This window comes from Lonchura striata, chromosome 1, assembly GCF_046129695.1.
Source record: "Lonchura striata isolate bLonStr1 chromosome 1, bLonStr1.mat, whole genome shotgun sequence".
In the NCBI taxonomy this organism is placed as follows: domain Eukaryota; kingdom Metazoa; phylum Chordata; class Aves; order Passeriformes; family Estrildidae; genus Lonchura; species Lonchura striata.
The window spans coordinates 126,335,593-126,358,980 of record NC_134603.1 but is presented as its reverse complement, the minus strand read 5'-3'; the positions used below and the strand labels follow the sequence as shown (position 1 = coordinate 126,358,980).

General features: G+C 38.7%; 1 protein-coding gene across 5 annotated transcripts; it reads right to left on the bottom strand.

Moving 5' to 3' along the window:
* Positions 1–1,329: 1,329 nt before the first annotated feature.
* Positions 1,330–21,022, bottom strand: TMEM196 (transmembrane protein 196). 5 transcript variants are annotated; one of them, XM_021538270.2, is made up of 5 exons: positions 20,657–21,022; positions 8,477–8,533; positions 6,381–6,635; positions 4,418–4,491; positions 1,330–2,161 (listed from the first exon to the last, which is right to left on the bottom strand). In XM_021538270.2, the coding sequence occupies exons 1-5, from the start codon at positions 20,819–20,821 to the stop codon at positions 2,155–2,157; spliced, it is 558 nt and encodes a 185-aa protein (XP_021393945.1). In that variant the 5' UTR covers positions 20,822–21,022; the 3' UTR covers positions 1,330–2,154. The 5 variants fall into 5 exon arrangements, with proteins under 5 accessions (XP_021393945.1, XP_021393946.1, XP_021393947.1 ...); XM_021538271.2 differs by having other exon boundaries at positions 20,663–21,022; XM_021538272.2 differs by having other exon boundaries at positions 20,675–21,022.
* Positions 21,023–23,388: the final 2,366 nt, after the last annotated feature.

The following is a 23,388-nucleotide window of genomic DNA, read 5'->3' as shown; positions in this document are numbered from 1 at the left end:
TCCTTGTCCTGAGATCTCATAATAAACTCTGGTGAACTGTGATATTATAGTTGTGATGAATCTCAGCCAGGTAGTTCCAAGGTGGAATTTTTGGTAATTTTTTAATTTACTCTTGATTTTATTTTATAAGGCCCTTGTTTTTTTCTGAGGCAATGAGGGAAGGAAAGTTACAGAACCACCTCCCCAGGTTGTATGTTCAATGTGCATTTTTCAACATATGTGAATCTCTGCATCCATTTATACCATGGTCCTGCCTTGGCAGGTTGTATCCAGAGTTGCAGCAAAAATGCTCCCATAAAGGGCCTATACTGGATGACAGATTTATCTCATGCTTCCTGCTGCAAAGGAAAAGTATCAAACTGAAGGGACAATGGCACCTAGAAAGACCACAAACAACCTGTTGCGTAGTTTAAAGACTGGAAGTACTTGGAAAGGAGAACACCTCCTTGAGCAGAGATACCTTAACATCTAGTTATTTTGCTATGACAATATCTGTATTCTTTATGAACCTGAACAATCTTGTTAGCAACTTCTAAGGTATGTAATGAATACTAGTATGTCAGGGCCTCTGAGAAAATTCAAAAGCTCTTTGGGACAATAAGTGAAGAGAAGCCTTGTAAGGTGGACCATTTTTTGACTCATAAGCTTAGCCATCCAACTAATTAGCTTGGAGTTTAAGTGAGAGACTTAAATTGCAGTGAAGACATTCCCCATGTTGTAATTAGATGAGAAAAATCCCTTACAGACTTCAACAATTCTAAGATAGTCAATTTAAAGATTATTTTATGCCATATAGAGTCACAAAACAATTTGATGTAATGTATAGAGATTTTTATGGCATAGTTTGATAATAGGGTTCTATTCATACCCGTCTGGGATCATGGGTATGAATCACCAAATGTTGCCAGTCATCTGTGATGCTCACATCTAAAATTCATGTTGCCATTCTGGGCAATACTGCAAAGTCACAGACTCACTATGTTACATATGAGTGATTTAATATTAATTTAATAATCATATTATGCTGTAAATATTCTGTTACAGATTATATCTTCCATTTTTCATGGCTGTACAAACCACAAGGTTCTACAATAAAGTTTGGGGTCTGTCAAAGCTGCATACTTGCTGCTTTATTGTATTCTTGGTGTGGAGAATTGCCAGTAACTTCTGACCTCGACCATGACTCTGTTCAGCCTTCATTTTTTTTTTCCTTTCTGAGCTTGCTCTTTTAGAAACTTTTCAATATATTGTGCTAAACTGCGAGCATGACAGTTCAGCTTTGCAAGATCTTTCTAACAAGAAAAAAATCCAAAAGATCTCTCTAAAACCTCTGGTTTAGATTTCATTTTATTTGTCATCTTTTATGAACAAATTACGAAATATACTTCATTCACAAATTGGTAGTATTTACAATTTCTTTACAACAAGGCATTATTGAGGTTTTGATTTATGGCATTCTTAGAGCATTCTGTCTTTCAAAACAAAGACATCGGTGTTGTTTTCAGCACACTGTTCATTTTATACTCTGGATGTGAAATGGGAGCTTTTGGAAGAGGAGTTTGCACTCTCTTTTGATATGATCTACTGGGAAAACTGAGGCAGGATGCATTCAAAATGTGAGGAGAGGGACTGTGCAGATGTGTTGCTGTACCATGCCATGATCTGAAGCCATCATATTAAACCAGATGCTGCTAAGTGGAGAGGAGAAAAAGATTCCCCTGAGCCATTCTTCCTCTGCTTCTCCTTTGAGTGGGCTAAATGCAGTTCAGTTTATTTTATTTTTCTGATTTTTGAGTCTTCATGAGAGTAAGAGTCTTGCGAAGTTGATTTCAAATACTATCACAATTCAGAAAGATTATTCAGACAAAAAAACTGAGAGTAGCCAGTGAATATATATTGTATATCCGCAAAATGTTTAGGAGACAAATTTTGAACATGGTTCTAAAAGGGAATTGCAACTGTGCTGGTCTGGTCTGCAGTTGTGACATTTGAGCCATAAAAGCTAAGATAATTTCATTTTCTTAATTTCTTGGAGTCTATTTTTTTTCCTGAAGAAAATTCTAAAACCACTTCCTTCCATGGAACTTTTAAAAATTTCTTAATATACACTTCCATTATAAATCAGATGTGGGCCACCATTGCTTAGGTTGTCTGTCATTTCCTAGAACAAGAATAAAAAATATTAATTAAAATTAGAAGTATTGTAAGATATTCAAAATTCAGTTATCTAAGGTTGTGATGAAATTTGAACAAACTCAGAATTTTGAACATTCAGAAACACTTTACATTTTTATTTAGCTTGATAGACCTTATTATAAAAAAAAATCAGATTTTTTCCTTCATGAATTAGGTATGTTTGAAAGTTGATAGATTCATTGATAGTGATTGAATTGGACATCACACTCAGACCACAGTGATGGCATCAGTACTAGTTGTGGTGTCCTTTGAAATTGCATCAACTCAAGCTTGTGTGCTGATCTACAAAAGAATGAAATGGTAGTTAAGTCTCTGTTTCCATTCAAACTTTTATCTGTGCTGACATGCTACAAATAAATGCCATTCAATGTTTGCTGAAATAGACATTTGGGAAGTAGATATAGATCCAAACAGGACCTAAGGGTTTTAACTGCTTGTTTTCCCTTGGGATGGGACTGATTTTAGTTTTCCCTTATTATGCCAGTCTACAATTCTTAGCAGTTCAGGGATTGCTTCTCCAGTGGCAGGTGAGTCATCCCAGAGTAAGCTGACCGGCTCATGAGTCAGAATCCTAAAGCACCTCCACCAAGATTTGCTCAGAGATAGATTTTCTAACTCTCAAATTGAAATGCAAACAAAACCCCCTTAGCAGCTGTCTAAGCGCGGAGATGGCTACATTAATTAAACAGTTCCCTGATCTCCAAGGCTGCGAAGCCACATTGAGTTTATGGCTAGAACTACCTTATTGTCAGCAATCCCAGACCTATTTCATACCAGATTGAATCTGGATGCAGAAATAAGTGATCTGCTGCTTATGTCCAATGACAGAGATCATTCAGCTAGGGCAAGAGGAATCGGTACAGGTAAAAATGCAGCTTGGTGTACTTCTAAAATTCAAGTAGGTGAGGTGGAGGTGCCAGTGCTGGACTAGTTCTAAAATAGCTGCATGATGACCAGGGGTCTTCTCTGCATGGAAAGATTAAATTCACCTCTTCTTCCTCCTAGGTACACTTGGAGAAAACATGGAATAAAAGGGATTTGTTTGTCCCCTTCCTTTGGAAGCTTCTGTAAAAAAAGTGAAGCAACATTCATTGGGCTAGACAGAGAGAGAGAAAAAAAGACAGAAAGAAAGAATCCAGCTTTATAGCATAGTAGCTGAGATTCGTGGTAAAGAGAAGAAAATTATACCACCTGGTCTTAATTACTAGTCTTACTCCATCTCTCTCTTCTTTTAATCCACAATATTTGGCAAGCAGAGACCAGAACTCAAGGTAACATAAAGTTAAAAAGAACTGATGCCTCCTTTCTCAGGTGTTACCAGCTACATTTTAGAGCAAATCACAGGAAAGAAAGGGATATTTGAAAGAAGGGATATTCTAGTCTTCCCTACATTGTCACCAAACCAAGAAGCCTTGCCAATTAACACTCCCAAATCAAGCATAAACATCAGAGAAAATCAGGTGTGCAACTAATTTTGAGTATTTTCTACAACCCATGTCTCCATTTGCAGATGATGGTGTTGGATGTTTTGGTATTGTGCTTTATTCTCCTGATATATTGAAGAGGAACATGCATGCCTAACACTGGTCTATGGATCCCAGTTTGGGGGTTGTCTGTCACTATGGTTTGCTTATTTCTGGGTTTCTAAAGTCTTTGTTGGATCTACATTGAAGGTATCTGTCAACTGGGAAAGAATACCAAAGCCAAAAGAGACCAAGAATACCAATTACTAACTATCAGCCATATTTTGATAGTAATGATCTGTCAGAAGGCTACTAATGACTTTCCTTTTGTAAGCTTCATCACTTGAATTGTCTGCAGACATCAGCTATTAGAATATCACCATAGTTTTGGAAAATATCAAAACCCATTTATTTTCCCCACTATTTCTATTTATAAAAAAATTAATTAAAAAAAAGTTGCTGAATTCGGGGAATGAAGGAGCACACAGATAAGAAGCAGAGTGAATCAATGGTGGCTACATCCAAATAAGAGTATTTGGATGCCTGTAACTAGGGTGAATATTTTAAATACTCAACTTACTTCCGCATTGCAGCGTTCACCACATAGAGTTATGTCACTACCTGGAAGCACCATTCCTGCCTCAGAGTAACATCACAGCATCAGCCAACTTTGATTAGCTGAAGCTATGACTTCCTCATAGAGGTGGCCCTTCCTGAAGTGACATAACAACATGGTCGCTCCCTAGTGTTCAGCGTACCTTGGAGGTAACTCTGGTGTCGGGGGAATCACCGGGCAGCTGGGCAGGTCGGTTATTTCAATACCCCTCAATCTCTAATATAAATATAACAATTATACAATAAATATAGCACAAACAAATGCACATGCAGTACATGTCTACATTACTGTATATCAGTATAAATATACAATATAGTCAAATAAATAAAACACTGCTAAGCTATTTTATAAATTAGGGTCTAATTCAATGTAAGTTTTTGTGCCTTAACCTAGTGTACTCAACCCTGCCAGCAGCAGGCAGTCGGTGGGTCTAAGAAGTCCCAAGTCAGGCCATGTGTACATGCATACTTGGCTCTACAGCAGACATGCTGGAAGTTTGCCATCAGTGGGCGCATCCCAGATCTGCTGAGTGTGTACAATAGGGTTGTTTTGCACATACATAGTGGCCCTTCACCCAGGATAAGTGGACACCTGGCAGTCCTTGCTGCTAAGTGTCAAAAAGCTCAGTTGGTCAACTTGTTAGGAAGGTAGGCAGTGAATTACTGTTACACATAGTCATCCTCATCCCAAATTGATAGAGTTGGCAGCTTTTTTCATTTTGAAAGTTTTTTTTTCTTTCCAAGCTCTTTCTTCTTCCTTTCCCTCTTTACTCCCATCTTTGTCCTTGTTGAGGCAACAGTCTTTCTGAAAGTCAATATCTAGCCTTCCATCAGCAAGACCATCATATTTGCCTAATAGCTCATCAGAATTCTTCTTCATTTTAAAATGAGATGGAGAAATGGATCTTGTCTGTTGATTTTATCACCCGTTTTATGTTACTGTTGTAACCTCTACTATTTAGCTTTTAAAGACATATTTAAAATATAATCTTTTTAAAATGTTTCAAACATTTTAAAAATGTTTCTAACATAGTGTTTTTAAGAGCCATTTCAAACATCATCTAAGATTAATTCAGTTTATATTTCTAGTTGGAGTCTCATCTCAGTTAAGAAACTAAAGAACAGTGACGAGTCACTTTTAACTGCTGTATCAGGTTTTTCAGGGAGTCTGAAAACAATTCTACAGTATGAGCAAACTAATCCTTACTCTGCTCTTCAGAGGTTTCAGTAGATAACAGACTATTGAACTTAATAGTAATGCAAACTTGCATGTGGAGGTTAAGGTGGGCAGTCCACTTGACTTTTGTTCTTTTTTCTGCTCATTTCTCAAATGAAAGGCATTGGCTAGATACTAAATCCAAATGCAAAGCACAGGTTTACAGCAAACACTTAACTCCTCAAATGTTATTCAGGTCTCTTAAGACAAGGGCATGATTTCAAGAATTCTAGTCCATTAATTGTTTTGATCCTATGTGCTCAGCTTTAGAAGCTTCAGTTTCAGCACCTAATTTTATTCCTATACACCTTGGTAGGCTTCCTGTTAATACAGAAAGGAAGTAAATGCTCAGTGCTGCAAATGAGACAAATTTTATTTAGGTGTCTAAATATGCTCTTAGATGCTTAGGTTAAGTCACCTATATTTGTAAACTGTGGCATTTCTGTTTAAATAACCTAATTTATAAGCTGAGTACTTGGGAGAGGAAGAAATTGATTAAATCCTGGAAGCATGCAATGATGTGGTTACAGAAAGCTTTCTGTGCTTTTTTTTTACAGTACAAGACATGATAATTCATATTAATAAGGCATCCAATTATTTAGGAAGTGCTATATTTAGCAGTTAAGCCCCTGAATAGCTGTACAATGGAATTATGTTGAAAATGGATGTGCTTCATTGAAATGGATGTACTGCAAATATACAGTACCTAAAAATAGCTCCATATAATGCAACATAATAAAGCTTACACAGAATGGCAGCATTTCATTTTCCAGAAGCTGTTTCTCATATAAAACTGAAAACTGAATACATCCCTTGCCAATTGTAAACGTTAAAGCATACAGTAACATTTTGGGAGAAGCAGAACAAATAAGGGAGGACACACAACTCACTTTTTCTGCCATTTCATGGGAGTGATGCAATGAATGTTCCCTTTCGGAGAACATTCGCCTTTGTTCATAGCTGGCTAGCCGACAAGTGAGCCATGAAGAAAGGGTGCAACCACCAATTCCAATGCATGCAAGAGACATGGAGGCAAGATGCAAAGAATAGAGAGCAGATGACTTCTTTGTCAGAGCACGAAGAAATTGAAAATTTAAGATTCCTCCTATTAGTCCACAGATGCAACAGGCAGAAAAAAGTATCATCTGTCAGGAGAGACAAGACAGGTTATGTCACAATAATATTTTTCAGACATAGATTAATGCATATAAAATATGAGATAACTATAGTTTAATTCTTTGATATCATCACTGACTGCAAAATACGGCATGTTTTTAACTCTCTTAGCTCCCTCATTGCTCCGAGGAATATATTACCTTCTGCTATACAAGAGTTAAGATTGATGTTGCGTGTAAAAAAACGTTGAGTAAAATGAGTAGGTAAAGTTAAAACCTATTCAATGGAAGGACTGCTAGGACACAAAACTATTTTCCAGCTGTTCATGCAAAACAGTAACATGACAGAAGGTGCCGTAATTTCCTATTGTGCAGTTTATCACCTTGCCTCAGGAATGAATGCCTCATGTATTTGTAGTGAATCTCTCTTGCTTTGTGTGCATTCTGACTGTGCCTCCTGCTCAGTTATAATTTATTCAGTCAGATAGCAGATTGGAGGTTTTCTGCAGCTTTTGTGGGGTCTTTGAAAGTGTTCAAGGTGAATGTTTTTGTCAAAGAAGCATAATAAACAATAAAGAAATTTGTGAAGCTGCTTTACAGAAGGTAATTTTGATGAACATATGGTTGGTTGGTTGGTTGGTTGGTTGGTTGGTTGGTTGGTTGGTTGATTTGGTTGATTTTAACTTGACTAAAATGTTCCTGGGAATTTTAGAAATCTGTGAAACAGGCTGCAATCAATGAGACATTTTTAAACACATCCTATTGCTTTTAGTCACCAAGATGTTACTCTGGTTCAGGATGTGTATTAATCTCAAATGATTCAGGAGGAAATGACCTTATGGAGACTGTGTTAAATGATTGTCTTATTCACTTTCCTTTATACTGCTGACCTGTCAGATGATCTAGATGGACCGTTAATGTTTTTTGATATGGCTTTGTATTTGTACTTATCTACTGTGGCAGCAGAACTTTATGGATTCTTACAAACTACTTTAGGAAAGTACTACAACTAGGATGAGAATTTCCTCAGGAATGTGGCATTGAGAATGTATATTGCAGTCCACTGGCAAGTGACAATTCCATGAGACCTCTGGAATAGATATCTTTTAGAAACTGGTTATGGTACACATTTTTTAAGAAATGGGACTGTCATTTTAACAGACTTTAGGATAACTCATTGATATTAAAAAATAATTGGAGAGAACTTTTGATTCCTATCATACTTATGCTTGTTTTATGTGACTTCCATCTGTATGTGGCAGAATAATCAAACTGACAGAATATTAGGACTGGCATTATCACTTACAGTAAGATCATGTCTTTAACATAGAGTTCTGCTGTGTCTTGTTGGGTAATAATACCATTTTGCTGCAGTCAGAAAATGACTGTACATGAAGAGGTATCTCCCATCCCTTTAAAACTTACATTCATGTGTTTCAGATTGCTAAACAAACTTCCTAAACACTTAACAGCTACAATATCTAGAAACAAAATTGGTCAGCAGCCTTATTGAGATGGCAACCCACTGTTGGCTTTGAAGGAGAGAAGATACAGTCCAGTGACATTATTGAGAAGCATTTATTGACTTGACATAAATCTATGTCAACTGATTTCTGATCAAAGTTTATCCATATACAGATAAATAGGGATGTATGGCTTAAATAGCATGACCTATATAGGCCATTTCAGAACTGCCTTTTTTTTGGTGACTATTCGAAAGTGCTGATTGCTTTTTTTAGATTGCAAACTCATAATTTTTCTAATTGTTTATCAAAAACCCTTGGATGCAGAAAACCCCCAGTAAAGAGTTCAAATTTGATAAGTAAGCCTTTCAAATACTTAAGTGTTATGGATTCAGTGGAAAAACTTACAACAAGTCCAGATTTTTTTTTGGCACACAATATTCCGCATACACCGCAAAGCAGGAACTGCAAAAAACAAGATACCAAACAATTATTCCATCATTTAAGGTACGTAGTTCAAATCCCACTGTGTTGCAGTGGTGGTGACCACAGTTTAGGCAATAGTTACAGTTGTCATCATTTTTGTCACAAACCTTATGTTTCAGGAGGTTGTAACTCAACCATAAGCACTCTTATTGGATAAGAAACTGGAATGAGACGTCCAAGTGACCATAATAACTCGAGAAAGAAAGGAAAGAAAATCTGAATTTTAAGCTCCTTAGATAAACAAGTTGGAAAAAAATCCCCAGTGTTGCAAGCATAAAAATGCCTTTTTACTATTTTCTTTTTCTCTCAGAAGAATTTAGCAAGGTACTAGTCAGTGATCCAAATCATCTATTTCTAAGCATAGCATTGGGACTTAATGCCCTGATCCTACCATCTGAAGCATCTGAAGGATCACATATGGATCGTTGTCTTCATGACAGCGGAACTCTGGGCAAGAATATAATTCAGTCATGTCTGTGGGTGCAGGTGTAAATATCAGTACGTCTGTTTGTGTGACTACTCTGGGCATGCAGAAGGATCTGCTTCAGACTCTTGATAGCTCAATATACAAGAGAGAGAATGAAGGTATCTGTCCTTTTTTTTTTTATGCCATTCCCTCACACAAACTGATTTTGTAATTGTAGTATCAAGCATTAGGCAAAAATTAATTAACAAAACCAGAAAAGCCAGCTGATAAAAACATATGATAATGCTTAATAGTGACCTTTGTCAAAGACCAGTGATGTCCTCTGATATATTTTTCATCTTGAAGAAAAATTTAATAAGTAAAACAATGAATAGTCCCCAGGGAAGCAATCAGGGTAGGAACTACAGTAGTTGTATGAAAGAAATAAGGCCTTCTCCAGATATTAGCAATACTGTAAAAAAATTTCCTTGATGCATCATGAAGTCCTTTATAAAGAAATCTATGCTACTTATTTTCAATAAAGATAAGCGCACTCCCCCACTGGGAAGTAATTTTATAGTTTTAAACTGGATTTTTCCATACTATTTTTGCATTGGGATGGTATTTCTAGCAAAAGGCTTTGCTTGACCCTGATTTAGAATTAAATCACAGAAAAGACCTGGCTGTTACATGAGAAATTAAAAAAAAACCCAAAAAACCCAAACAAATCAAAAACTGAAGAAGTTCTATAAAGCATTCAGGAAGCATTCAGGGTCTGTGATTATACTGTATACACATATTATATATAATATGTGAATATTATATTCACATATTATATATGTGAATATATATTGCAGGTACTTCTTATTTAAGCTCTAAAACTTTTCAAATTCACTATTTCAGTTGAGGAGTTGCTTTAACTCATAGTTTATCCCCCTCTAACTAAAGTAGTTCATGTATATAGCTAAGAATAAGCCTTGAGGTATCTTTTTACTCTGACTTAGACCCATGAAAACAGTTCCCCATAATGAATGTGAATAAATTCTGTATATTATTTACCTTTATACTAAGCATGGGATGTGAATTTAATACCGATTATAGAGAGGGTTGGACCATGGTGCTGAATGGCTCAGGACATACCAGAAGGCACAAGTGGCAATTACTGCTAGAACCCACTGACTGGAATAACAATAAAATAAAACAAATCACCAGGGGCAATGCTCCTTCTGTACTTTCCCACAGGCAAAGAAGATATCAGTTCAACACATCTGCTTTGTAAGTGGTCACTCAACCTTTCTGTGAAGTTTTGGGGTTTTACTCCCAGTCCTGCCATTGCATATTGCCTTCAACTGAACGCATGCTTCAGATTTTCACACATAGTGTTTTGTATTTCTCAAAATGCAGAAACCTCAAATGAAATTTGTTGAAGACATTTTTGTAATTAAGTTCTATTCAGTCAAATTTGATAAAGTGGATTACTAATATATTTTCTCTCTGTAGTGATTGAATAGGATTGAAAGGAAATTTTTGTATATAGAAAAATTAATTAGTGTTGGAAGATATCATCATAGGTAATTTTAACTTGTTAACTGGTTTAAAAAACTGTGGGTTTGATAATTTACCTTCAGAGCTGAAAGAGTAAGAAAGAGAAGGTCACCCATTTTTTCAGGAATGCTATTCTGCTCCAGTTTGAGTCAATGAAGCTAATCTACAAGCCCTAAGGTATCAGCTTCTAAAAACAAGGAGTGACTATTATATTTGAAGCATCTGACTACCTGGAGTAAAGATCTGGATGCAGTAGTTAAATGTACATTAAATTTGTTAATGATATGAGACTAGGATATACCATAGACTATTAAGTGTAGAGGGGCCTTACAAAGAGATGTAAATAGACCTGAGAGCTGGGTAACTACCAACCATGTCAAATTTAACAAGAGTAAGTGCTGGCTTCTGCACCTAGGACAGTGTAATCCTGGTTATACTGGGGGTGAAAAGATTGGAAAGCAGCCACAGGGAAAGAGATCTGGGTGTCTGGCTTGATGACAAATGTGAGTCAGCAGTGCCCTGGCAGCAAAAAAGGCCAGCCATGCCCTGGAGTACATCAAGAACAGCATCACCAGCTGGTGGAGGGAAGTGATTGTCCTATTCTGCTCTGGTGCAGCTCCTTCTTGAGCATTGTGTGCTGAGATGGAGTCCTCAGTATCAGAAAAGCATCTAACTGTTAGAGTGTGTCCAGAGGAGGATGACCAAGATGGTGAAATGCCTCAAGGGCAAGACTTACGAGGAGCAGGTGAGGTCGCTTGGTTTAATCAGATTGAAGAAGAGAAGGCTGAGGGATGACCTCTACACAGTCTACACCTTTCTCAAGGCAAGCAGCGGAGGAAGAGGTGCTGAACTCTCTTTGATTATCAATGATAGGGCACAAAGCAATGGATGAAGTTTCATCAGAATATTCTTTGTTGCAAGGGTAATCAGTCACTGGAACAGGCTCCCCAGGCAAGGGATCATGGCACCATGTCTGTCAGAGGACAACGAGCACTCTGGATGCTGCTATTAGTCTTATGATTTGGTGTTAGGTAGTCCTAACAGGAGCATTGAGTTGGACTTGGTGGTCTTTATGGGTCTTTTAAAAGTTGAGAAATTATATGATTTTATGAAAATATTGTATCATGCCATGTATACTCTGTATGCATTGTCTCTCTCTACATCTATAGTATTTGTACATATAGGCAAGGAATGTTCCATAGTTAGAGAGCTAAAAGAGTTCTTTGTATTCCTACTTAGAGGAATTGGACATTCATGCTTTCTCCACATTCTTCTGTTTAATCTTGAGGTCATGCTGAAGTTTTATAATCCGTATGGCTATGAGATAAGTTGTGAAACCAAATGCACTCAAGTGCCTGAATATGTTAAAAAACCTTGGAAGAAAAGCATTCGAGCAGTAGCAAAGGATTAATGTTATTTACATTGTTTTTTTTTTTAAGATGACAGTGTATTGCATTCATAGAGAAAAGGATTGCCCAAAACCCAGTATGGATATGTATTTATGTCAGCACGCATTTTGCAATTAAAACCAACAGATGACTTTGTGCCACAGGGTCAGGAAATTTTACTTTTAGCTCATGCAAAGCTTTGAAACTTCTGAGCCAAGTTTACAACTCTCTTCTAAGGCTGATTCACTGGAAACAGTGGAAGCCTGCTCTATGAAGAGAGTATTACTAATACTCATGGCTCAGGAACACTGCTCATTTAGTTTCTTTAGCCAAGATTTTCAATGTGGAGACATCTAGAATGGTTAGGATTTCACTATTGACACTATTCTCTGCTTTTTGATAGAATAGAGACTAAAGACTTTTTTTAGGGGGCTTTTTTGGTTTGGTATTTTTTTTTGTGGGGGGGTGGGTTGGGAGGGATTGTTTTTTGTTGTTGTGATGCTATAGGAATTTTCTACAAAATTTTTGATGTCTCAGTGTTGTGATCAGCAGCAGTGAAAAGTGGATGGAAGAATGTGGGTCTCAGATTCAGTCAAAGAAAGAAACAGAGTTTCTAGCCAGGCAAAAAGACTGGGAAAGTGCTGGGAAAGAATGTAAATAATTCTTTATCTCTTGTTTTTCACATTGTTTATAGTTAAGTTCTATCACTGTGCATCAAGCACTTTGCACCAATACTTTGCACCAATACCAGAACCAATGGAGTTGGTCCTCATGAAGCTCTGTATAAAAGAGCAGTGCATTTTGAATAAATCGGAGTTTTACTCTCAACAGCCTTCTGAGTCAGTCTTCTCATTCCTGTCCTGCCTCAACAGTGACAGAAGAAACTACACTGGCTCTTTGTCCCAGAAGAAGGATGAAGTAAAAATCAAATTGAAAGTGTATTTTATTTAGAATCTTTTTATTTTATAATTCTGCCAACTGGAATGCAGCCATCAGGGGCTTTGTTGTTTTGACACTCTCTCTCTCTGTTCTTGACTATTCTGAAAGACTTCATGTCAATATGTTATAACAGTAAAACTTGGTTTGTAACTGGTGAGCTACTCTACAGTTTACCCTTGACTAACTAATGTTGTCATGGTGAGGACTTGCTTCTTCCTACTTGATCTTTGGTTATCCTTAATAAATTTTTACCAGCCAATCTCATGGACTCTTTAAATGTAGTTTTATTTCTAACTATGTATTTTCTAACCATGTAGCCTAACTTACCTGAGGTAAGTTAGGCAAACAGACACATACTAAAAATAGAGTAAATCAGGAGTGGAAAAGAAATATATCACTGAAGATAAGCTTCTGGTAAGGAATGCTCAGTTGTTCAAGTGTTCATAACTCATGCAGAGAATAAGGCTAAAACATTTTATTAAGGATAAGCTAAGCTAATAAGCCCTAAAAAATGCCCTGGAAGCCAGAGAGGGAACTTCAGATGGAACTTTTTTAAACAGATATCTCATTGTTGGACTTCCATTTTAATTATTCTTCATAATTTTAAAAATTATAAATGCTAAAAGACTGAAAGGCTCATTTAAAAACCTACACAATCACCAATTACACCAAGACCCTATTGATTGTAGGGTTACTTTTGGTTGCAGACTTATTCATACTTCCTATACATACATGATGTTTTGCATCAAGTCTTTGCAGAGAAGTCTTGTATTGAAACTGTTGATGCAAGTCCAGAGAAGGGACAGGAAGTTGGTAAGAGAGCAGGAGCACCTCCCCTAAGAAGTTAGGTGGGGAAGGTTTGGGCTATCCAATTTGGAAGTAGAGAAGTTCAGAGATTCACAGATTGACCGAATATGCTGAGTTGGAAGGGATCCACAGGTATCATTGAGTTTGCATGGAGACCTCATAGCAATCTTCCAATATCTGGGAAGCTAGAGAGGGACTTTTCATCAGGAACTGTAGTTACAGGACAGGGACTAAAGAGGTAACTGGAAGAGGGGAAATTTAGGCTAGATGTTAGGGAGAGATTCATTACTGTGAGGGTGATGAGACACTGGAACAGGTTGCCAGAGAATCTGCGGGTGACTAAACCCTGGCAATGTTCCAGGTTATAGAAGGCCTTAAGCAACCTGGTTTGGTAGGAGGTGTTCCTGCCCATGGCAGGGACAGTTGGGACTAGATGATCTTTAAGGTCTCTTCCAGTCCTTTTTGTATGATTCCGTGATTCTCTGAGTTTATGAATTCTCTGAGTATCACCAAGGGGTAACATAGGGGCATAACTCCTCTTGGGTGAATGGTAAAAAAATCTAAAGAAAGATAGTACAAAGCACAAAAGCTACTTAGAGACTTAGTGCCTCAATCCCCCTTTCAGTGATGATTTACCATGGGCCCACCAAAGTGAGACTTGCTCTGATAGCACCAGTATGATTGCAAGGTGATGCAGTAGTGTCTCTTTGTCTGGTGTTTTTGTCACTCACACTGCAGCTGTACCTGATAATGTTCCATATGCATATTGGAAAATGTGTCTTTTTGTTTGTTGAACTTTGGAAAAGAACCCCAAAGACCTCCTAGAAAAGGAGAATGCTTCTTTTGAAACTATTTTAATTTACTTTATATTGAATATTGCCTTGAAACAAAACCTCAGATCCAAAACCCCATAAATTTTGGTAAGAAGGCTAAAATCTCAATTTCTATTCAAGTTTTGTGGTTTGGATCCATCCCTATTTAATATTTTCTGGAACAAAAGACTTGGCTTCTTTTGCTTCCTTCTGGAAAATGGGTACTTTGTCCCTGGTAGTCTGAAAAAGATTCAGTTTTAGCTAATCTGCAGGAAGTCAAATATTTGTTTCTTTCCACCATGCAGAAGAAAAGGAACTATTTTTATTTTATATCTTGAAGCTAAGAAACATTTCTTATATTTTGAAAACGCAAAAGCAAATGGTCAGTGTAATTCCCTTGAAAAAATTAAAACTGCTCATAGAAAAATTTTCTGGACACAGGCTGAACAAAGTAGTAGAGAAAAGCTGTTGAATATAAGAACAGCTTGATCCCTAGTCATTGTTCATGACAAAAAGACAGCTAAACTGAATACACTGCATGGGAAGTCCTCTGTGGGTCATCCATATGTATCTGATGAAACTGAGGAAGGGAAATAATTCCAAAATGGAATGTAACACAGTGAAAATGCAAGTGTATCTCTTCATCATACCTACTCAAATGACACTCTACTTGGAAGACTAAACCATCAAGACAGAATTAAAAGCTTCACTTTTATATACTCTTGCTAGGTAGTAAACTAGACCATTCTGTGTTTTACACTAAAGCTGCATAAACATGTGACTTCCAGAATAACCAGAAATTTGAAATCAGTAATGTAAAGAAAGAAAGATTCTATTTAATGATGTTGTTTCACCTCCATCCAAATGAGAAAAAAAGCTGAAATCTCTAATGGATGAACTAAGCAGAAGAGATATCTCTAATTGTAACTCTTTTTCTAAGCAGTATTTAAGAACAAGGATTAAATGTTCTTAGCACAGACATAAAGGGCACAGAATCTACTCATGAAAACAAAGACATCAAACTAAATAAAAATTACAACAAGCAAGAGGATCAACCCTAGGCACCAGGTTTGCCTATTACTTCCACAGAGAAACAAAATAATCTTTTGCAAAAGGGGTATGGAAGCTTCTAATGATGTTGTTGTCCCATGCAAATGATTGCGGGGACAGGAAGGTCTAGGTGGCTGAAAGGCATCCAGACACAGAACCAGAAGCAACAGCATTGCCAAAACCCAACCTTGTGTCCCACCAAATCTGTCATTCTCTGTTATAATTTAGGCATAGTGTTAAATAATGTCTAATCTGAGTCAATACCTTGTCTGGCATTGTGCTATTGGGTCTTATCAGATCAGGTGCTGCTACACTTCCCACTGATTGAAGCCATATGCAAGCAGGCTAAATTCTATCACAGTCCCTGTGATTAGTGTTTCAACTCATCTGATTATAGACCTACAGAGATGGGGAATAGTTTTTAGAAACAATCAAGGAAATTAACTGTGTTTCTGAATCTGACATCAGTGATTCAAAAATCCTCCATCCATCTCTAAAAACACTTAAAATCTCAGCGCAAAATAATAATGTTTACTTTTTGCTTGTTTAGAGCCTAACAGAATAACAAATTAAAAAAATGCTTTTTGTTTGTTTTGTATCAAGCATTTGGTTTACAGTGTGACTGTTTACATCTCAAAAAAGTAATAAATGAAAGATTATTCCCTGCAGGTGAACTTCAGTCTTATAGTAGTAAACCATTTAAGCATATACTTAAGTCAGTCTATATTCAACAGATCCTCTAAACACAATCCAGGAGCTAGATGGAACCTCTTCCAGGTTTTTTTTCCTCTGGAGTCTCCAAATGACAAAAAAACCTACTGAAAGACCTCAGCTGAATTCAGTGAATTGTCCTGGCTCCATGCAATGCAAGAAGCTTCCACCCTTGGTATGTCCTTCCCTATCTATAGGTACAGAACTCTTTCCAGCTTCTACTGAGCTCACTGAAAGTCCTGTGATTAATTTCACCACGAGTGGGAGCCAGACAGAAATACAGTCAATTTGATGAAAATGCAATACATATGTTAAAATAAAGTAGGATCTGCATTTTGTCTGCATGCTAAACAATAATGTGCTGTTTTCGGAAAAAAAAATAAAATTTGACTATTCTTTCCAAAGGAAACTTGGCAACAGTAAAATCTAGATGCAAAATCTAGTGGTTTAAAATTTCAGGCCACCAACATTGATTTACCAATCTAAAAAGGTTTTCTTGCTCTGGGAAAGTCCCTACATACTGACACTTATTCTTTTCCTTCAAATCTTGGATAAAAAAAAAAAATAAAGTAATTTAAATCAAATATTTCAAGTGCCAACTTGGAACTAATTTCTGTAGACAAATGCAGATTTTTAATGGGTAGGCAGACTTCCACTGTGATAAAATCACAAATCATGGAAACAGTTATTCAGCCTCTATCTACAGACAGTCAAACAGACCAGCATAGAGAAAGTGCATATCTCTCAAATACATTCAGATATTTGCCTTTATAAGGGAAGAAATTATTACTCTTGAGGGGCACAGCCATAAGTGAATCATCGAGTATCTCTCTCACATATGAAGATAGATGGCATATTTCTCTAAAGATGTGGCTTTTGTCTCTCATTCTCTCTCTCTCTCTGTGAGGGCGACTCATTTACAGCAAGGATTTATTCACCACTGCAGAATAAATGAGGATAAGTTACACAAATGTATGTGTATGTGTGAATACCTATTCACTACTCATAGTGAGAGTGATGAAACCACTGTGTTCTAAATATAGATGGGGAAGTATGTGACCATTAAAAAAAAAATGTGAATACTTTTTGGTTGTCTTCTGACTTTTGTTGTTTGTGCAAAAGCCTTTGCTATGGATGCTGTCATTTTTACTATGTTATTGTTAGTGGTTCAGCAGTCTCATTGGTTGAATTACTCTATAGTTCGTCACATAACTGAATTGGAATGGTGGATTTCAGAAATATCCCTCAGTTTCTGGGAAACAAAGAAATCTGGGAGATACTGATTACAGCCTGTAGAATAGTTTATCCCAATACAAACAATAAACAGAAAGAAAATTTAGAGATCAACAGTGTGTGCAATTTAGGGTATTTGGGACTACTTTTATTGTGGGTTTGTTTTTGGATTTAGCATTTTTTGCAATTTAACAGCCGTGGCCTATTTTAAAAAGAACAGATTGGTGATGATGTAAACTGGATAGTTGTCTCCACATGCTCCAGATAATTTGAGAAGACAGTCACACCTTCAGTTGTTTTCTTATGGCTACTTTTTAAACAAGTTGTACTATCTTAATCCAGTTCTACTCCAATGAGAACAACAGATTTGAAACTTCATTTTCTCCCTATTTTAATGTATTTTTTTGATACAGACATTTCCTAGGCTTTCAATTTCTTCATTCTGGCATACTCTACTTTCCCTGGCTTGCTTATACATAATGTAGGGCATGCAATGATCAGGGTACTTCAGCTCATGCTTAATTTCACTTATTTCCATAATGCTACGGATGGAATCCACATGGTTAAAATCAGGTATGTTAATAAATCGTCTGTCTGAATGGAGGCAGTGAACAATAACAACTCTTTTAATAGAAAAGCTGATGTTTGTCAAGTGCGAAGCATCATAAGGAGGCAAGTATAGAAGATAGAATGTGCATGATTTTTAAGATGCCCAAATTTTAGGAATTCAGGTTAAGGTTTCCATGGTGATGCTATCTTCATCTACTTCTACATGAACTTGGGTCTCTGCTGAGTTCCACCCACATAAAAGGATAGAACAGGGTCAAAGGTTTTCTTGCATTTCTGTGCAAGTAAATTGCAACAGCAGGAATGATACTGTTCAAGTTAAGTGTTTTGTATCTAACATGTTAAAGAATTAGTTTTTTTTTAATGTCCCCTTCTTTTCCTTAGTGTTCACTTTTCAAAGGAAGACTCTGATTCAATGGTGTAAATTGGAAAAAATCACCTATTTTATGCAAGACATATTCTTTAATACAGTCAACACAAGCTCAGTGTAAGCTACAATGAGCAGAAAGGATGCTTATGCCACTTCTGCAGCAGGATTGTCCAAACAAACCTTTGTCTTGTTGTTTAAATTTGAAAGTAGTTACCCATGACCCTAAGTATCCTTAGAGAACAGTAAATCTCAGGCCCCTTTCTTGGCCTGCCTGCCTGACCTGCTAGCCCTCCAGTCAGAAGAATGCAACCTAACAGTTTGAACTCTTGGAATAGTACAAAGAGAGAGGTATAATGGTGACAATTTAGACCACAGATCTTTAGTTCAATGAAAAGTAAGTCAGCCTTTAGAAACATGTTACCCCATGCGGCATGTCATTTTGATTTTTTAATTTCCTCTGCTACATGAAGTATAAGATTCCTTCTTCCACTTTGCATTTTCTTTGAGGCCTCTTTCTGCCTATTCAGTCTGCAGTTTTTGCTCAGTTCCCAGCCTCTGCTGGCTCTGGTTGTGGGCATCCTTTGCTCACTTGTTACATTTGCAGACAAGTCCCTTTGGGTTACCTTTGATGCCTCTGCACTCACATGTGAGAATAATTTCCTATAAATATCTTCCTGTAAACCTCTTCACTGTCCTCTGTCTTACTGCTCTCTAAAACTCTACCTATAAACAGCTCTAAATCAGCCAGACTGCTGGTGTGTTAATACAACCACCTGTTATACCACTCAGTTTTGGTTTGTTCTTTTCTTCATACTCACTTACACCCTTTTACGCTGTATCTGTCTCTTTCTATGACTATAAAGTCCTTGAAAGCCAACATCTAATATTACAGAATCTTAATCTATGCCTAGTACAAACTCTGGGGCAATAGCATAAAAATGAATGAGGCAGTTATGCAGGAAATGTGCATCGTCACGAAATGATATCAGCTGTGATAGCATTGTCACAAAATGCAATCACTGCATAAAATACTGATCTCACTGATTGACCAAAGCTCTTTAACCTCAGTAAAACCCAGGAAACTGACCTCTGCCAATAAATCTTCAGACAGACATGTGGTTTAAAATAATTTTTTTCTTCATTAAAAATGATCAGAAACCTCCCTTTCTGAAGTGATTTTGATAATAGCATTACCTGTTGGCCTGGTAATATCATTACCTGTCTGATCTAGTATTAATTTCAGTTCTCACCTACCTGTTTTGCAGTGCAGAATTATGAGTGCTTATATACTGCCAAAAATATTTATCACTGTTGTCAATAATTAATAATTATTGACAGCGAGAATATTAAATGAAGCACTTTGTCTGAATTAATCTATAAATTAGAGGAGGTTATGCTGGTGAATAATCAAGAATGTTTTACATTTATCATGTTATCTGAAGCTATGTAAACAATCCTTTTAGAAATACTGCTGTACAATACAAGCTGGCCAAAACCAGCTTTGGACTTCAAAAATGCCCACTCATGTTTAGACTGAATATTCAACATTTCCTATTCTTTGTTTCCTAAATATAAATAACCATTTGGAGGAAAATTCCTCCTAGAAACATGCATATCTCAAACTGGAAAAATAAGAAACATTTTTGAGAAGTAAAAAATGCTCTGTGTTATGAACATGCTGCTTCTATTGACCCATTACTGGGTTTTCTTTTTTTTTTTTTTGTTCATTTTACAAGAAGATCAGGGCACCCAGTACATGAGAACATCTTTCTCCTTTTCTTTCCCAACGCCTCTTTCTATTTTTCCTCCAAAAACTCAAGACTCAGCTTACCCTTGACATTAATTCAAAGCACCTTTTGACAGCCTCCTCATCATGGACAGGGCTGTTCTTTTGAAAAAGCAAAACTCACAGTCAATTTAAGGACCGTAAGCTATGGCCCGGGTTTCACGTGAAGCATCGAGCTTTCCCAGGTGTGAGAAGGGGTTCAGAGAAAGTTCAATTGCTCACAGCAAGACTGAAAAATGGAAAGGAGCGAGAAAGAAGAGGTGTCCCCCCGCCCGTGACACGTACATCTGTCCCCGCCGTGCCTCCCCCTCGCCCAGACTCTGCAGGACCGTACCCAAGCACATCGCAAATGGACCCGGCGAGGTCGGCGCAGCATGCACTCGCGGCAGGGAGAGGAAGGGAAGGGAAGGGGAGGCAAAAGGGGATGCCTAAGCACGGTCTGATCATCACCACAAAGAGTTAAAGAGAGAGTGAAATGGCTAACGTACACACACCCCGCTCCATACCGGAGAAGAGTCTCCCAGCTGCGGTTTATGCTCTGTGAGGACCAGGCTGAAACTGACCGCCCCCACGGCCACGCTGGACACCCCTAACCCTATCTCCAGCACGGAGAGCACCAGGAGGCTCCCGATGATCTGGCTGCTGGTGCACATCCTCCCTCGGTCATCCTTCCTTCCCGATCAGCCGGGGAAAACGCGCATCCTCCTCCTCCTCCTCGGGCGCTCCCGCGGCCCTAAGTCGCCCCCAAACTTTTCTTCCTTCGCAGGCAGCCGGGGCGGAGCGGCTCATCCGCGGCCGGCGGGCGCTACCGAGGGTTGGCGGGGCAGCCCCGGCGCCGCCGGGCCCCGCGCAGGCAGCGCCGCGCCGGCCCCGAGCGCGGCCCCGAGCGCGGCCCCGAGCGCGGCCCCGAGCGCGGCCCCGGCGCGGCCCCGAGCGCGGCCCCGGCGCGGCCCCGGCGCGGCCCCGGCGCGGCCCCGGCGCGGCCCCGGCGCGGCCCCGGCGCGGCGGAGCTCTCCAAGGTGCCGGGCCGGCGGTGGGTGCGCGGCTCCGCGCTCCTAGGGGCTGCTCCTCCGCCGGGAAAGTCGACCTTGTCCGCTCTCCTCCTGCGCTCTCATTGGAATGACCTCACCGGGATTTCCCCCCCCTCTTCTTGTTTCTCTCTCCCTTCTCTTCCAGGGCTGGGGGGCGGGGGGTAGGGGAGTGTGGCGAGCCCAGCCCGGCTATACTTATGTATGAATCCAGACCCAATGCACGGGCAAGGCGCACGGCAGCCCCGCCCCAGGGCCACAAGGCTCGGCACCTTCCCCGGTCCTCCCCCGGCACGTCGCTCGCACACCTCCGCCGTCCCGCGGCGGCCGGGCTGGCGGCGGGGCGCGGCAGCCGATGCCAGCCGCAGGCGGACCCTGAGAGGTGACCCTTCTCGGAGTGGGGGGTCCGCAGGCCTCCCTCCTCCCAGGTGCTGCTGTCAAAATTCAGGAGGAAGCTCGTCTTCCTCTTGTATCAGCTAAAGGGCTGGAGTAAGCTGTGTCTCGCCACTGCAAACCTCTGGTCTTCTGCAAAACCCTACTGCCAAAATTGATGATTTCTGTAGCCATTCCTGTCACTCACAATGGCCAGAACTGTGTCAGTCCCAAAGCAAATGAGTGATAAAGCAAAGGAGAACAAGAGATTCAGGGCTGCTAACTTGAGCCTTGCTGGATTGCTTGGTACAAATCCTTATTACTGTGCCTAGACACTGCTTAGAAGATGTTTTGCCACTCTGACTACAGTTTTACAATCCAGATGTGCTGCACAACATGGTAATAACACACAGATACTCAGTCTAGCACCTTGCCTTTCCTAGATATGGATCACCAACTTTTGGATATCTACTTTAACAAGAGGGCAAAAGAATGACATAGACAATTATATCTCCCAAGTCTATACCAGGATTCAAAAAAAAAATTGGCATCCTGCAGTATTTAATTATTTCCTCTATATACATGCTATGTTTCTTATTCTTAAAAATCTTATGTGGAATCTTTCCTTTTATAAAAATATCTGCAATTCTTAACCTATATATAAATCCTACATTTATTCTGTCAGAATCCAGAATGGCATTCTAGACTTGTCCAGTATTTAATGGTGCGATTTGGTAGCAAGAGCACAAGATTAGCAAGGTCCTGACCAAATATTTTTCGTTGGACTTCACAACCTATATTGTGTTTTGAGAACATGTATTACACTTGGGAAGATTGGATCCACCACTGCAGCTCAGAGTTTAGTTCTCATTTGTAGAAATCTTCAATACTTAATTGCGGTGAGTGGAGATAGACTGGCATCAAAGTCTGTCACCTTACAGTGTTTATGCTTTTTAGGTATCCAAGAGCAAGAGTAAGAGGTCCTGAGACAGGATCTTAATGCTTTCTAGTTTAATGCTTAATTGGTTTCTTATTTTCTTACACGTTTCCCACTTCACAGAATCAGAACAATTGACTACATCTAAAGGAAAGCTCTGTTATAGTTAAAGCTGAATTGTCCCTTTTAATCTCTTATGTTTTAAATGGTACCTGACATCTCTAATCATTAAAAATCAAGGCACAGCATAAAAGTTCCTAAGCTACTATATTTATGTAGGAGGATGGAGAAAGCACAGATTTTCAAGTACCCACATGGGTGTAGGAAGGTGTTTCTTCAATGACAGTATCCTTATTATGTCAGATTGTTATAAACGCTGAAGTGTGCTTAGGTGCTATGATTTTACTGCTCAGAGTATATTTTACTAGGTCTTTAAAATCCAGTGGTGATAAGAGGGGAATTGCATAATGACAGACATAATTAATATATTTAACGCTTGCAGCCAGATAGAGAGCCTGTCACATCAGAATAGAGCTCATGTGACAGAAATAAGATTTCCATAAACAGCTTGTTTTATGTAACATTTCCACTTCAGTCATAATAAGCTGTCAGAAAGATGGAGGGAAAGAGACCTTGTGAAAAGTGTGCCCTAGATGGAGATCACTTCATGTAACAGTTAATAAAACAGAGATATAAAACTAGGGTCCAACAGCAGGAGAGGAAGTGCCCTGGGTTCCTGCTTTCCAATCAGCAGGCTACGGAGAGGTGAAGAGCTGAGCAAGACCACAGCCAGAGTTAATGACTGCTCAGGAGGAGCACCCTTTCAAATAAAGACAGGAAGGAAACATAAATTTCTAATCACTACCTTTTTAAAATTAAAAGA